We start from the raw sequence: 14,626 nt of genomic DNA on the forward strand, positions 1-14,626 counted from the left end.
AAACATTGAACTTGACATACTTACCACATTTAACCATCAGGCTTTGTGCCTTACATGAAATAAACATAATTCTAATGTCATATTTTTTGTCATCTGCCTGTGAAGTCACATAGCTGAATGCATTAAGGAGATAAACGCAAAGTGAGCGGCAAACTGCGAAGATCATACATCAAACATCCATAATAATTTAACAATTGCCGTAAATGATGTTTTTGTCGTTTGAAAAGATGAGTAAGCTGTGTGTAGAGAGCAGCATCACACTGATGATTTCATTTCTCTCACTTTAATTGAACAGCTATGATTATTGTAAATTGTGTGGATGTGTGATGATGAAGTGTGTGTGAGTCATGTGGGATTGCTCTTCAATACAAATACAGTATTTTAAATACTGATTGTGGATATTAGCTGAGAAGATTTGGTGTGTTTGAGAAGTTTGTGACTGTTTTGAATTGCCCCACCCAACCCAAGACATTTTACTTAGAATTTTATCCTATTTTCTCTACATTTTACTTGGAATTCACGGTTTTTGTGAATGTGATACTCCAATAAGCTTTGGTGGGAAGAGAGTCTCCTTATTTTATGATGCTGCATATATATATTTCTCGATCTCTAGAAATTCATATGAAGGAATTCAAATAGAATAAACTATTCTGAATAGATTGAGTTGCTTTGGTTCTGCTAAATTGCAACACCAGAAATCATTTGCTCAAGTGTTTCTGTGCAATGCCTCCCTTTAAAACTTGTATTTATTCATTTATTTATTTTAATATGTATGGATGATGGAGGGTCCAGCCTACACACTGAAATTCCACTAAGTGCCATTAAGCCCTAGTGGAAAGAGTTGCTCTCAACTCCCCAAAAAAGGGGGTTGTCAAGAAGGGGAATTGTTCAGAACCACTTAATTCAGTCTAGAAATAACATTTGAGCAACAGGAAAAAAATGTTTTGTCAGTGTAGCAATTCAGACCAAGCGAAGCAAATGAGTTGAACACTTTCATGTCTACAAATTTGTTTTCTCTTTGATAGTACACTGTATTTTCCAGTCTGCAAAAATCCCAAACTGAAAGTCATAAATAAACACATTTTGATTGAAGTTAACAGGACGACAAAATGCACAAAATGTCAAGAGGTCTGAGTGCTTTTGCAAAGCAATCAACAGAACTGCAGTCAATCACCAAAAATGGTTTTTACACACAGCTCGTCAGTAACACGCATGAAGACTAGAATGATATGGTGCTGCACTTCAAAATCTTATACATGGTACCAAAAAAATTGTGTGATACCCTCGAACGTTGATGAGGTCAGAGAAAATGGAAAGAGTACACGTTCTGCCGTTTGCTCAAACATTAAAGGTGCGCAACTGACTCAGGCTTTCAGTTACTATAAAAAATATAACCTCCACAAATTCATAATCTATAAAATACGTTTAACCAGATTACTCACATTTAAGTGACTACCCCGCGCTGATTGTGTGACTTTGTTTTAATAATCACCTGTAAATCATGAGGTGCTGCTCAGTGGTTATTATGATCATGGCAGATTTGTACTGTGTATGTCAAGCTCACTGACGTCCTCCACATTGCCAATTACTGTACGCCCACAGGTAATAGTGTAAATGGGCTCATGGATTTGCCCAGAGCTGCCTTCCCCTCATTTTAATTCAGCTGTTTAAACTTGCTAATGTGGATGTTGGCTCAGTGGCTCTGGAGTAAGAGGTGATGACAAGCCAGGGGCACTCACACTTCTGTGCAATAACTGCGGCTGACATTGAAAACAAAGGTGTTGCTTTCCTTGCAAAGGTTTTGGGACACACCAGAAAACTGCCAGCACCCTGAACAGCCCAAACGCCACGCCCAGCTCACACACAGCTGCCAGTGGCCATGAACCTCAGCATAAACTGTAGTACGAGGATTAAGGCTGAGATTGAAATGCTCTGACATGACTGTATCCCCTGAGGTGTCAGATTAACGCAGACAGACTAGATGAAGGATAAAATATAGTTGGACAGAATCATGTTTTTTTTTGGCTTTTTCATTACATCACTTATGTCAGATTTCTTTACCCTAGATGTGCTATGGCATAATTCCCCACCTAAACCAGGGGAGTTGCTGGGTCACATTTCTAGGCTGCTCCTTATGATAAATGCATTTACTTCATGCAGCTGCTGACAGTGTCCTGTCTTTCAGGAAAAGAAAATTGTTTTTTTTTATACTGGCAAAAGGGAGCATTTCCTCTTAATCATTGGTTAAGATATCTTTTATACAAGAGCCCCTTATTCAGCTGTGTCTTAAATTAGTGCGCTGCCCTGATGGAAACAAAGATGTGCTAAAAATCTTGAACCTGCCGGTAATTTTATTCCCACTTGTAAAATAATTTAACAGATAGAACAAATACAAGAGAAAAATGCAGTAACTTCAAGGCTCCTCAAGTAAAGGCACAGGGATTATTATCTGCTCCACTTTCTTTACCCAGTTATCTTCCAAGGTCACCTGAGTGACTTTGCATGTATCCAAGCAGCTTCACTGCACCCAAGTCTCACCATTTCACATAAAAGGTTTGTTTGCAAGAATATATTCATTTCTATAAACCATTTATATTTTCTTAAAATGAAAAAAATCCTTCCTTGATGAAAATAAATCATTAAAACAAATCTTTAAAATGAAAATGAAATGAAAAAAATATTGGGAGAAGAAAATTTGCAGTGGCTAAATTTAATGATTGGATAAACTGAAATATTAAATCAAATGAAAAGTCAGACAGTGATAATAAACCAACACTTTATTTAAGACACTAAGTGTTTACAGTTCATACTCATGAGAATGTATTCTTCTCATACACTGAAATTAACTGCACATGAACCTTGATACTCCAACTGAACCCTGGTAACAGAGTGTTATGATAATGTATATATGATAATGTAATAGTGGAAACATATAAAGAGATAACTACAGAAATCCTGTACAGTAAAGTGATCCAAAATATTCCAAACCTTTTAGTTTTGAAAGAAAGTCAAAGATGTCCTTCAGTGATGTCCTTATGTTTTTGTAATCCTTAACACAGTATTTCTTAACTCCCTGATGACAGTGAATGCTAATGGACCAGGACAGCACTATTTTCCCTGACAGACATCAAGTTCAAGACAAACAGGCTGTACAGTATTTGTACAATGACAAAACACTATAACTTATACAATAAAGATGAAGAATCAACATGTCAGGACCAAACTATTCAATATCCACTGAACAGGAAATCATCTCACAATGACAGAGAAGAAAAAAAAAAAACATCTCAAGAAATTCAAGTTCCCTTTCTTTGCTCAGTTTACAATATGAACACAGTATCAACTCATCACAGTTTACATGAAGGCCCAGTCCACTGTAGAGATGAACTACAGCTCTGGTGGTTGTGTGAAGGATTACCATGGTCATTCAAATGAACCTGACATGACTCCACAAGTGGTCACTAACTTGCTGGTTATATGAACACACAGTCCCACGGGTCACCTTTGAGCACTGTTTCCAATATGCATGCCATGTTTAAATAAATTTGAAAATAAACACAGCTGGCAGCGCAGCAAGGAGTGGTGCTGCCCTCTGGCTCCATGTCAGGCCTTTAAGATCACTGTGTGCTTGACAGCATTAAAAAAACATTACATTCAAGACTATATAAAAGGCTACTACTGTGTGGCAATGGAGGAGAGAACGATGAGGTCAGAACTTCGGCTCCACCGAGGAGCTGGAACATCATAAAAATGCACAACGAATGCATAACTTTCTGTTTAATTTACCAACTAGAATATTGAACAAATAACTCTGCGTCACTACAGTATGCTGAACAACCATGTACTGCTGCCCAAAATGGAGTACTACAATCAGAACATTATTTTTCCACCTATAAATTTCATTATTAAAAACACAAAGAGGACTATCATATCATACAAACTTGCAACTGTACATGTACAGGCTTCAGTTCCAAAAAAGGGGAGTTCCCACTCGTTGATTTGCAGCGTTAAAACAGAAGTGCTGGATTAACCAAAATGGGAAATGTTTCAACTGCACTCTGGCTGTTCGAATTTAGAGTTACAAGTTTCCTTGATGTAGCTTTTCTAGAATGCAATTATCTTCATTAATTATAAACAAACTTTTGTAAACATCCCCTATCATGACGCATTTAAAAACATAGATTTTGCCATGTTCAAGTTTCTTAAATACAGTAAAAACAGTTTCAATTCAACCTCTACTCTTACTCAAAGCTACTATCAAGTCTGTTACAGATTAACAAATGAAACAATGTTAGCATTTAAAATATCTCCTGTTTTACATCCCCATGAAATACAACCTGTCTGTGCCTTCTTTCCTTTGAAGGAAAATGAAAACAGTCTTCTACTGGGTGGCACCAGTGCATCTGTAAAGTGAGCTCTCGTTATTGATGATACAATGCAACGGGCCAGCCCTTCTGTGGTTCCCTTTTTAAACTGGACTATTAACGTTTCATTTCCCTTTTCTAATAGCCAGGGCACATTAATCCCTTTCAGGCAAAAAGATAAATGATAGTGCTTATCAGCAAACATTAACAACCTTGAAATAGCACTGCGACACCTTCAGATAATACAACATATATGAGCAGACAAATTTTTTTTTTTTTCATTCACTATGAAATGTGATAATGTAGTATGCAACTAGAATAATTCACACCTTTTGGTAAAGATGAGCCAAAAATGCTACAAAACACAGTACGAGCAATGGGCTGTACTCTGTACTCAGTAATTCTTTTATTTTAGCTTATATTTGGTGCCAAAAAAATCAGAAAGTTGCTTTTATTCTTATCTTTTTTTAAAAAAAGCTTGGTCTTTGGTAAAACTTCACGTACACATTCACCAGTCACTTAGACATTCAGGATATGGATCCTCTTCCAAGTTTGACACGTGTGTGTAGCTTGCAGAGTTGGTAGTGTATTCATTTCAGATGCCCGTGCCTCTGCAGCTCAACTAGTTTTCTGCTGTGGATCAGGTCCAGCCGTTATTTTATACGAATATGGCATGGACTGCACGCGTAACTAGTGAAATATCAAAGCCTTTAGATTCAGAGTGAATTAATTTGCTTAAAGCCATGACTGTACTGCAAATCTACAGTTATGTGAGCAAGATGTGTATCTGTTTCTGCGGAGTGGTAACTTAGAAAGTGGTAACTTGGAAATGCCCAGAGGGTTGCAAGATAATTTTTCGGGGTCACAAGATTATTAAAATATGGGGGAAAGAAAAAAACTGATTACAGATCTTGTTCTGTCTTCTGGTGAACTAGTGGGTAGTTTTAAGGCCTCCTCTGATAATTAAGCAAATGAAACAACTTGAAAAAGCCATCAATCTTCAGGAAGACTATTCACCTAAATATTGGACCTGTGATGGGGGGGTCACGGGTAGGTGCACGCCAAAAAGGTTGAGTACCACTGACTTGCAGGGTGAAATATGCTCCTTCAGAACACATTTCATTATTCAGCCATGTAAGTCAGTGTACCAGGGAGATCAAATTCGAAAAGCTGCAGTAAAGCATTACAGAACTCATCGAGCAATAAACTCGAATTAGCCCAGCAACAAATTGTACCAATAACTCTCTCAGGAAAAAGGTCATGACACATTGGAAATAACAAAATCTTCCTGTGTATGTTCCATCAGAATGAAGGCTCATCATTTAAAAATCTGTCTGAACACAAATTATAGCTCATTGTTTGTGTTGATCTTTTCGTTGTCTTTTTAGCTCATCTTTACCAGCGTCAGTATTGTAATTCTAGACAGCACTACAGACCTTATATCACTTACCTGATGCTGTGCATTCCACAAACCTGTGCAATATCGCTTAAATATTTAGGTACTATGTTTTGACCGACTACAGAGAATTTTGTGATATTTCAGCTAGATTTCAGAGGCCAGACCTACTAAAATTTCCTTGAATATCTTAAATAAATAATAACAGCTGAAAAACGAGCCTTACTCCTGCGAGTCAGCCCTCTGACAAATTAAACGTCAATACAATAAGAGGCATTTCTTTTACCAATAACTACCGAACAAAATTAAGTTTATCCCTTATCATTATATACAAAGTTGATTTCCGCTGCATAGCACTATATTTTCATTGTTTTGTTTTAAATAAAGGAGAATGTTTTGCTTACTCTGGATATTCTCAACTAGCACACAGTTTACTAAAAGCTGTCAGGGCTGTTCATGTGACTGAGGGTTATCATCTATTCCTACATGATCTACTTTCTAGCAATACCCTTATAAGAACTTTCACATTGTCGTCTGTAAAGTAGGCTTTCACTCTGTCTCTGTTTATTGGATCATGGGGTCATCCCCACTGGGAGAGGCGAGAGCTGGGACACTGACAAACGGCTGAGTTTTGTCCTCACTGGTTCTGTCGGACACGGTGGTGAAGGATAGGTGGTCATGCTCCAAAATGGCCAGGCGGTCCTGCGGCTTTTCCTTCTTCAGGTAGAACATTTTCCTCAGCTGCTTCAGCTGCTGCAGCTCACAGAAAGTCTCCAGCACCACCAACATGACGATCAGACCCAGGATCAGGTAGACTGAGGAAACAAATAAACAAAGGGAATGGGTTGTGAGATGCTGCAGGCTTTGTTAAAAATACCAAATCTCAAACCTAACCCTGCATTTTCCACAAACCCTAACAAAAACATTGTCAGAATACTCCTGTAGGGGCTTACAGTGTGTATCTGCACACAGATTAGTTTATAGTTATTTTATCATACTTCATAATATTTTTTCATCACATGGTATTACTAGAGATTTCTTTCTGTAGTATATTTGTTAACCTATATCAGCTGCATGATATCATGTATGCAACATCTCAGGTGCATCATGGGGCTACTGTATTTGTTTTTGAGAGAGAAACAAGAGCTTTGTATTTTTTTTGTATTCACCAAAGGATTATCAACACATTTGCTGCTAATCTGGACTGACACAAGAGGGCAGCGGGTAGCTTAGCATGTTTCACAAGTTCACTGGCAGCTCTGAGGAGGAGCACAAGCAAAGCAATATGGAAGGGAAACTTGGTAACATCAGATGATGCTTACCATTTCCTGTTTTGAGATGGTTTTTAATCAGAACCGAAGAGCATTATCTTTCATGCAGCTGATAAATGCAAACACCACAGCATCCAACATGCAGAAGACGTCTACCTAGTTCTGAGGGTGAGGCAAGGCAATAGCTACATTTTAGCAAAGCATCTGTCTTATATTTAGACGTCTTCAATGTTAGACAATAATACAATAACATTCAGAGATTAAATGAGTTTAGCATAATTAAAACAGCCTCTTTGCAAGGAACTGTGTATGCATCTGTTTCCTTTCAGCCTTAATGATAAAAACAGGAAAATAATAATATGTATTCAGCTGTATTTCCGATGGTTTTAAGTGTTTCTCATGATAATTTCAAGTCATTAGTATTACAACACTACTGGAGGCAGTGCATAAGAAATGCCTCTTGAGTGAGTCAGCCACTGAAACACAATCAGGCATTTGGCTTTGCAGCCCTGAACGCGCTGATTGTTACAGACATCAGTGACATCAACAATCGCACAACACTTACGTTGCTTCCGACATGGGGGTGTTATTTTTCACAAAGAAAATTCTACAAACAATAATCCTGTGCGTGGTTATGTCATTTGCTCATATGAAAACAAAACAAATTCTTCTGACTCAGTGCTCTCTGCTCCTACAGACTGACACATGGTGACTACTGAATGGCCCTGAATGGAAATGCACTCTCACTGACTGGTACATAACACCCACATCTCATATGGAGGTGAAAAATCTCTGGAGTAGATCTGACATTTATGCCCGCGCACAGCTCGTCAAGACTCAGTGGCTCCAATTTTGGTTTGGCCTTTGTTTTATTCTAGTTACATGTAGCCCTCCCAGTGCAGCTGACAGCAAGCTTCACAATTAAGCCAGAAAAATGCAAAACTCCTCACTCCTCTCCTTGTCACCACAGCCTATATATTGTCCTGTACTGCTGTCTTTTTTGCCGACAGCTGCCCATCCTAATGCCCTCAGAATAAGGCAGTAGATGGCCTCTTAATATACTTTTTTATTATTATTATTATTGTTATTTTGGCTATGTGGGGAAAGCAAAATTAGTCATATAGGAGAGAGGCTAGCCTTCTCTCAGGAAAATAGCCACCCAAAAGCAGGCTACTGAAACTGAAACTAATCTGTGATAATCACTTTTCACGTTAAAAGTGATTTGGCCGAAACTGCCACACCACTGTCCCCTACAGAGTACCACATACAGTATTCAGTCACCCTTTAATGCACATCTGGGAGGAGTAACATATGTAATCCGACCCCATAACAACAAGTTTCCACTGACCGACGACTTGTTGCTGCTCCACTTGTGGGTGGAGTACCGTCTAGGCAGAATTACAGGTGTGACGTTTAAGGTTTGTGTGAGGCGCAACTCTGCCCCATTTTCCAGGGAGCAGTCAAGATTTTCTCCACTTGTTTAACCATCAACATTAGGACATCCACTCTTTGGAAATATGCAACGAAATCTATGCTCAGGACTGATTATACTCCTTCTGTAACCATTTTGATACTGTCTGTCTGACATGTGCACGGAGACTCTGATGCCACTTAGACAAAGAACAATGTCCAAATAAACCTGCATTTGAATCATGATATAATACACTGTAATAGTGCTGTTTCCCTGCAGAGACATTAGAAGAAAAAGGGCGGGTTATGTCTATTTATCAGTGTCAGTAGCCTTGTTCACTGATAACTGTGCTATTACTAGCTTTGTTGACAGTTCATTGGTTTGCTACAAGTTATAAATGCAGCTAATATTGAAATCACTGCTGATGAGGAGGAGAGTAACAATGTAAACTATGAGCAGTCTCCTGCTAACAGCTCTCACTTGACTTTCTCAGTTTGAGCTCTGTAAGAGGTTTAATGAGCTAGATCAAATTTGAATAAGTGAAATGCACTTCATCAAAATCAGTTACACTCCTGTAGTTTGAACCTGAGTTAAGCTCCCTCTATTTTACCCACTAGTCTGAGATTATAAGTCACAAGATATAAAACTGTCTGATTTCGTACATACAGTGTTATACGTATATATATTATATGCCTAAAGTCCATCTATATTTTCAATTATGAAGTGTGCAATCACCATGTTATACTTGGTATAACACATTTTTTCACAACGAGCATGCACCAAAAGGAATATAGGGTCAACTGTTTGTGCCAGACAAAGCAGGTGGAAATTCACTGTCTAATAAATGCATAGACAGCGTTTCAACATCAATAAATCATGACTGCATTCATTTAGAGCAATATTTAAGAAATATTGTTTTATGGCACAAAACTGAAGGAAGGCGCTGTTCTCTCTGAGCAAACAGAGAAAGCAGATGCATCCTAATTCTGATGGGAAGCAGAAAGGTTTATAAGAAATGTGGTTATTATTATACCAAGGTATCATATATAATCTGACAATGATATACTGATGGTACTCACTTACAAATGTTACACCAAAGGACAGGTGAAGCATTTCCTCTTCCCTCTTATACAGCATTAAATATCAAGACATTAGAGAGTTTTACTTCTCCAAATTTCACCACAACCTTAAAAATATTCCACAAAGTCCAACTAATTTTCAGTTTGCCACATTAGCTGCAAAGTACATCTTTACATGTCATAATTCAAGGGCAGAAGCAATGAAATCTGAACATTTGCTGTTAGATAAACCGTATAGATTGATGTATCATTAGATTGTTTTGATTGAAGCATCTAGTTTGTCATTAGATAAAGCGTTTAAACTGGTTTAGATATCACTAGATGCTCTTGTTTCATTTGTGTCGTCACTATCTATTAACTTACATTAGTATTGCATATCCAGTATGGTTTGACAAGTACGTTTCATTTCATGCCAGTGAAACCTATGTGAATCAAAATGAATAGTGGCTTTAAAAGCAAGAATGACATGGATGAAGGCAATGAAGGGTCCAAACATGAGACCTTCCAGTTGCAGGAAATTTGCAACAACCTGGCAAGCCTTCCATCTGCCATGGAAATGACCATTTTGTGTTGTTAATCTTCCTGAGTTATCCCAACTGTCCAACAAAAGTTTTTAATCCCATGCCTTACAGAGAACAAAGGCTCCAAAAACTGCAGTCACTTCTGCTGGCACTGGGTTGGCTGACAATTTCAACAAACAGCAGCAAAAAGGATGAATACATCTATTTTAAACTTTCAGGCCAGTCACGCACAGTTTGTTGTTGGACATGAGTTTCCTGGAAGTGGCTTATTTAGAATTTTTTTTTAGTGAAAGCACATGTTTCGGGGGAAACTGAACACACAAACAGAGAGACAAGGTTTGGATTATGCTGCACAAAGGAAATGTCAAGAGATATATCATTTTAATCCTCTATATCCTTTTTGCTGTTGTTTGCCCAAGTATCTCCAGCCCAGTGGAAATGGACACAGTTTTTGGAACTGCTTTCTCCACGAGACATGCAAATAAAACCTTTTTTGTCTGACATTCAAGACAACATGGAGTGAGTTACGGACAAAAATATGTAGTTTTAGGGTGAAGTATTCGTTTAAACAGCAGCTGCAGACATGGTGGATCATAGGCACTCACCAGTGATGCCCACTTTGTAGAGCTCCCTGAACTTCTGATTAAAAGCTTCTCCAGGTACATAGTCTCCCAGGCCGATGGTACTGAGGGAAATGAAGCAGAAGTAGAAAGACTCCAGGAAGTTCCAGTTCTCCTCCAGAGCTGAGAAGATGGCAGCGGGGATGAGGAAGAAGCAAGAGACGGCCACCATCGCGAGCAGAGTGGCATGAACAATGGCCACCAATGGCTTGGACAGACCCCAGCGCCTGTGGATGTACATGATAGGCCTCCGTGTGCTGAAGACCATGATCCTTTGCACCACGGCAGTGAGGAACAGGAGGGTGAACGGGATGCCAATCACAGAATAGATGATGCAGAAGGCCTTACCACCATCTGATAGGGGCGCTGTATGCCCGTATCCTGTGTGCAAAACAAAAGACAGAAAATATTTCAATGACCACAATGACAGCTAATGTGGAAAAAAAGTTTCCATGAGGGCAAGATACTTCCCAAATAAACTTTCCAACACTCTTATCACTTTGTCAGATCTCAAAAGAGGGAACTGATGAAATGAATTATGAAATGAATAACATGTGTGCATGCTAAATGGAAATTGACTCTCATTTTCACATGCTAACTTACTGTGCAACATCAAGACTTAACAGTTAATGCTCAAATGCTCACAACATAGCATAATTTCTATTGTATAAGAAGTTGTTTTAGTTTATTACTTTTCAATGCTATGTATTTACATTGTGTGGTTAATGGATGTAAGTAAATTAGGTATAACTGGGATTTCAAGATATTTCCAAGCAGTCATGTAATACTATGGCATAATGCTTTTATACATAGGTCACAGGTAATGCACTGGAATAAGGTTGATGTAAAGTATGGGTGCAACTGCAATTTTCACACTCACAAAAGTAAGACAAAGTCCTCAATAGTAGATAGTAGCAGCCAATCACAGACAAACATGTTCCAGCTCTTTGTTCAAATGTTTCTCTGTCTGATGATGAAGGCCAAGTAAACAGATTTGTTTCTGACTGCTGATGGGCATTAAAAAGCACAGAAAGTTATTTTTGTAACTGTAGGCTAGACCTTCCTTTTGTTTTTCAGTATGCACATTATACAAGTCTGCATTGATACTGTCAAAAAGCATTGAGAGCTGAGCCTGTTTCTGGCACAAGATACATCTGTGAAGGTGATGTTGCTGTAAAAAGAGAATCTGACATGTTCTAGTCAAGTGGCCTTAACAACTGTGTTACAAATGCCATGCCCTTCTAACAAGAGCATACAAATGAGAAGGTTGTATTTGGCACTTACTTGTTCAGGATTTACACAAAAATCTTTAAAAAATGACATCAATTTAATTTCAGTTTCTGTGAATTACAAGCTCTACATGTGGCCACACACTAAGAGACAACAACTACAGGAGTTTAATGTTCGGTTTATGGTGATTAGCTATAGGAAGAGAAAACATTTCCGTAAATGCCAATAGTCCTTCATGAGCTGACATAAACAGAGACAGACACAGAGATCCGTGTTCAGATAATGCTTGTACATCCAGTTTTATGGTAATGCCCCTGGAAGCCTTCTGTGTGTGTATAAAGGTTATTACAAAAGATTCAGAGCCCCACCTAATTCGGATGATAGGCAAGTTGACTATCTATCTGCTAACTTTGTTTGATGTATAAACAAGGAACTACTTGCAGCCTGCACACAGCAGTTATCTGGGTAATCGTGTGTGTGTTGAAACCTCACAGATAACTGCTGCCTTATGATCGGACTAAAGTTCCCCAAGTAAGCCTGACTGACAACTACCTGCCACCCATGAACTTTTGCACCATGTCATGACAGCCTGTGTTGCCTGCAGCAGTTGCACGTAACAGTACAAAGACTAGACAACGAGACAAAACACATAAAAGAAATGTGTCTTTGTAATGATTTGTATACATTTTAGGCACAGCCAGTGCTTGAGGGGGTAACTTTTTTTTCGCCCTCAAGAGTGTGTGCTCATGTTCCTGAAATTGTATGTAGGTTATTCATGCCCGGAATGGAGTTATAATGTATTTTGCATATTTTGCTGCAATGTTTGCAGCGACATAACTAGAAGGAAGAGGAGCACTTATGCAATGCAGCCAAAACTAGGGTCATAAGTGGCACCACTTTTTTTTACTTGCAAGGTGCAGCCACCAATCACCTTTCTACCCTGACATTAATTTATAATAGCCTATAACAGTAGGATCAAAGACACACTGGTTAGGCCAATAGATTTATGTTTATTGGTAGCTGATCACAGACTGTAGGCCATATGCTAAAAGGTAAAAGGATGTAGGATGCACGGCCAAGAGCAAGCTCAGGTAACCTTCAGCTGCTCAGGGAAGGGTGTTGTGTTACATGACGAGATGAAAGCAAAGGGGAAGAGCAAAACTGGATACCAACAGGGGTAATGCTGGTTCTGCCGTGTATGATTTGCTCTGTCAGACTTGCGCCCATTGTCGTTATCAGCATCACCTCTATTATAGGCTGTAGTCTGTGATTCAGTGTGAGCAATAGGCTGCGGTCGGCACTCACCTGTGGTGGACAGCACGGTGCTCGCAAAAAACAGCGCAGAGGTGAAGTCCCAATTCCAGTTCGCAGAGGCGTTATTGAGGATGGACACTCCATAATTACTGGCCTCAAGGGCTTTCTGTAAAAACCTCTCGAGCCGCTCCTCGGATAAACATTCATTGTCTTGAAGGAACTGTTTCTTAATGGCTCGCAGCTCCTGGCGCAGGAGGTCTTCATATGGCAGCTCGACCGAGGAAAACACAACGGCGCCGAATATAAGATAAAGAAGATAGCCCAAGACTAAAGACAAAAAATACCACGTCGACTTGTGACTCTGTATCAACCGCACACACGAATTGCTGGTTAGAGACTGAAGCATTTTCAAGAGGTTTCCTGCCTCGATAATTAGGTCACCAATTATCTGTGAAAATAAAATGATAAATGCAAACGTTACACTACTGAAATATCCCCTCTCTCTTTCTCTCTCTGCTAAAAAGATGTTGTAAATAAAGACCAGGCTCAAATGGTCCCCTCGACGTGGTAGTTTCCCTTGTCTCTTCTCGGAACCTGCTGTGGCACTTGTTGCCTTCAAGCGCTGTCGGAAATGTTATCGCTGCTATACTGTACTGCACTGTTAAACGCGACTTTAATAGCCGGGACTAAACCTCCACTTAAGGAGGAAGCGTGTTAATTAAGGTGGTGATTATTAAGGTTGAATAGCGTGAGTGTTGAGTGCTGACAACTATGAATAAAACAACAACTTTCGGCGTCTAAATAGCTACATAAACATATAATTTGAATTCTAATAAGGCATACATTCTCTCTTTTTCACTCCCCAGCTGCACAACAAACTAAAAAGGTGATGTGTAAAATTAAGCAACAGCCACCAAAGATAGTCATTTCACATTTTGAAAGTCTCCGAACAGCTCGTGGGTGTGTAGTGTTTATATTTCCGAGTTTGAGCGGTACTTGAAGGCAGCTTGTGATGTGTTGGCTAGACTAGGGAGGGCGGTGTGACGTCAGCCTTTCCTTTTCTCTCCCCACAGGTAGACGCGGCTGTTAGTTTCGATACAAAATAATTAGCCAACCATAGAAAGCCATTGTGTTTTTTTTCCCTCCCCTTTTCATTGTTAACAAAGATGGTGAAGGAAGTGGGAAGTGATAATTACCTCCTTATACGCGCAGTATAACACAGGCGACTGACATGAAATTTGGGGTGGGTGGGCAGCGGGCCTGTCAATTCCTGCTGTACAGGGAGCATCTTATGTAAAACTACGAGTAGCCTCATATTAATGTAATATATGGCGACTTTTAGTGTATTTGTAGCAATCATACTTATTATGTCTTTATCAGAACTTTGGTAGGCTATTTGCATTTCTAATCATATAATTCCTGACGAGACTCATTGTTTTGCTGTAATGCTGCATTGCTGTAATGCAGCTTAACACATACA

At 39.1% G+C, this 14,626-nt stretch overlaps 1 protein-coding gene across 1 annotated transcript; it reads right to left on the minus strand.

Annotated features, from left to right (window-relative positions):
* Positions 1 to 2,761: 2,761 nt before the first annotated feature.
* Positions 2,762 to 13,729, minus strand: kcnk1b (potassium channel, subfamily K, member 1b). Its single transcript, XM_030070961.1, has 3 exons — positions 13,198 to 13,729; positions 10,648 to 11,043; positions 2,762 to 6,575 (listed from the first exon to the last, which is right to left on the minus strand). Exons 1-3 carry the CDS (start codon positions 13,550 to 13,552, stop codon positions 6,325 to 6,327), a joined length of 1,002 nt encoding a protein of 333 aa, XP_029926821.1. The 5' UTR covers positions 13,553 to 13,729; the 3' UTR covers positions 2,762 to 6,324.
* Between the last annotated feature and the right edge of the window lie 897 nt (positions 13,730 to 14,626).

Source organism: Myripristis murdjan, chromosome 15 (genome assembly GCF_902150065.1).
Source record: "Myripristis murdjan chromosome 15, fMyrMur1.1, whole genome shotgun sequence".
NCBI classification, from domain to species: domain Eukaryota; kingdom Metazoa; phylum Chordata; class Actinopteri; order Holocentriformes; family Holocentridae; genus Myripristis; species Myripristis murdjan.

Coding starts and splice junctions, on each gene's coding strand:
- kcnk1b (XM_030070961.1), bottom strand. CDS start 13,552: ATGCTTCAGTCTCTAACCAGCAATTCGTGTGTGCGGTTGATACAGAGT. Junction 11,044..13,197: donor CACCGTGCTGTCCACCACAG/GTGAGTGCCGAC, acceptor TTTTGCACACAG/GATACGGGCATACAGCGCCC. Junction 6,576..10,647: donor CTACAAAGTGGGCATCACTG/GTGAGTGCCTAT, acceptor TTGTTTCCTCAG/TCTACCTGATCCTGGGTCTG.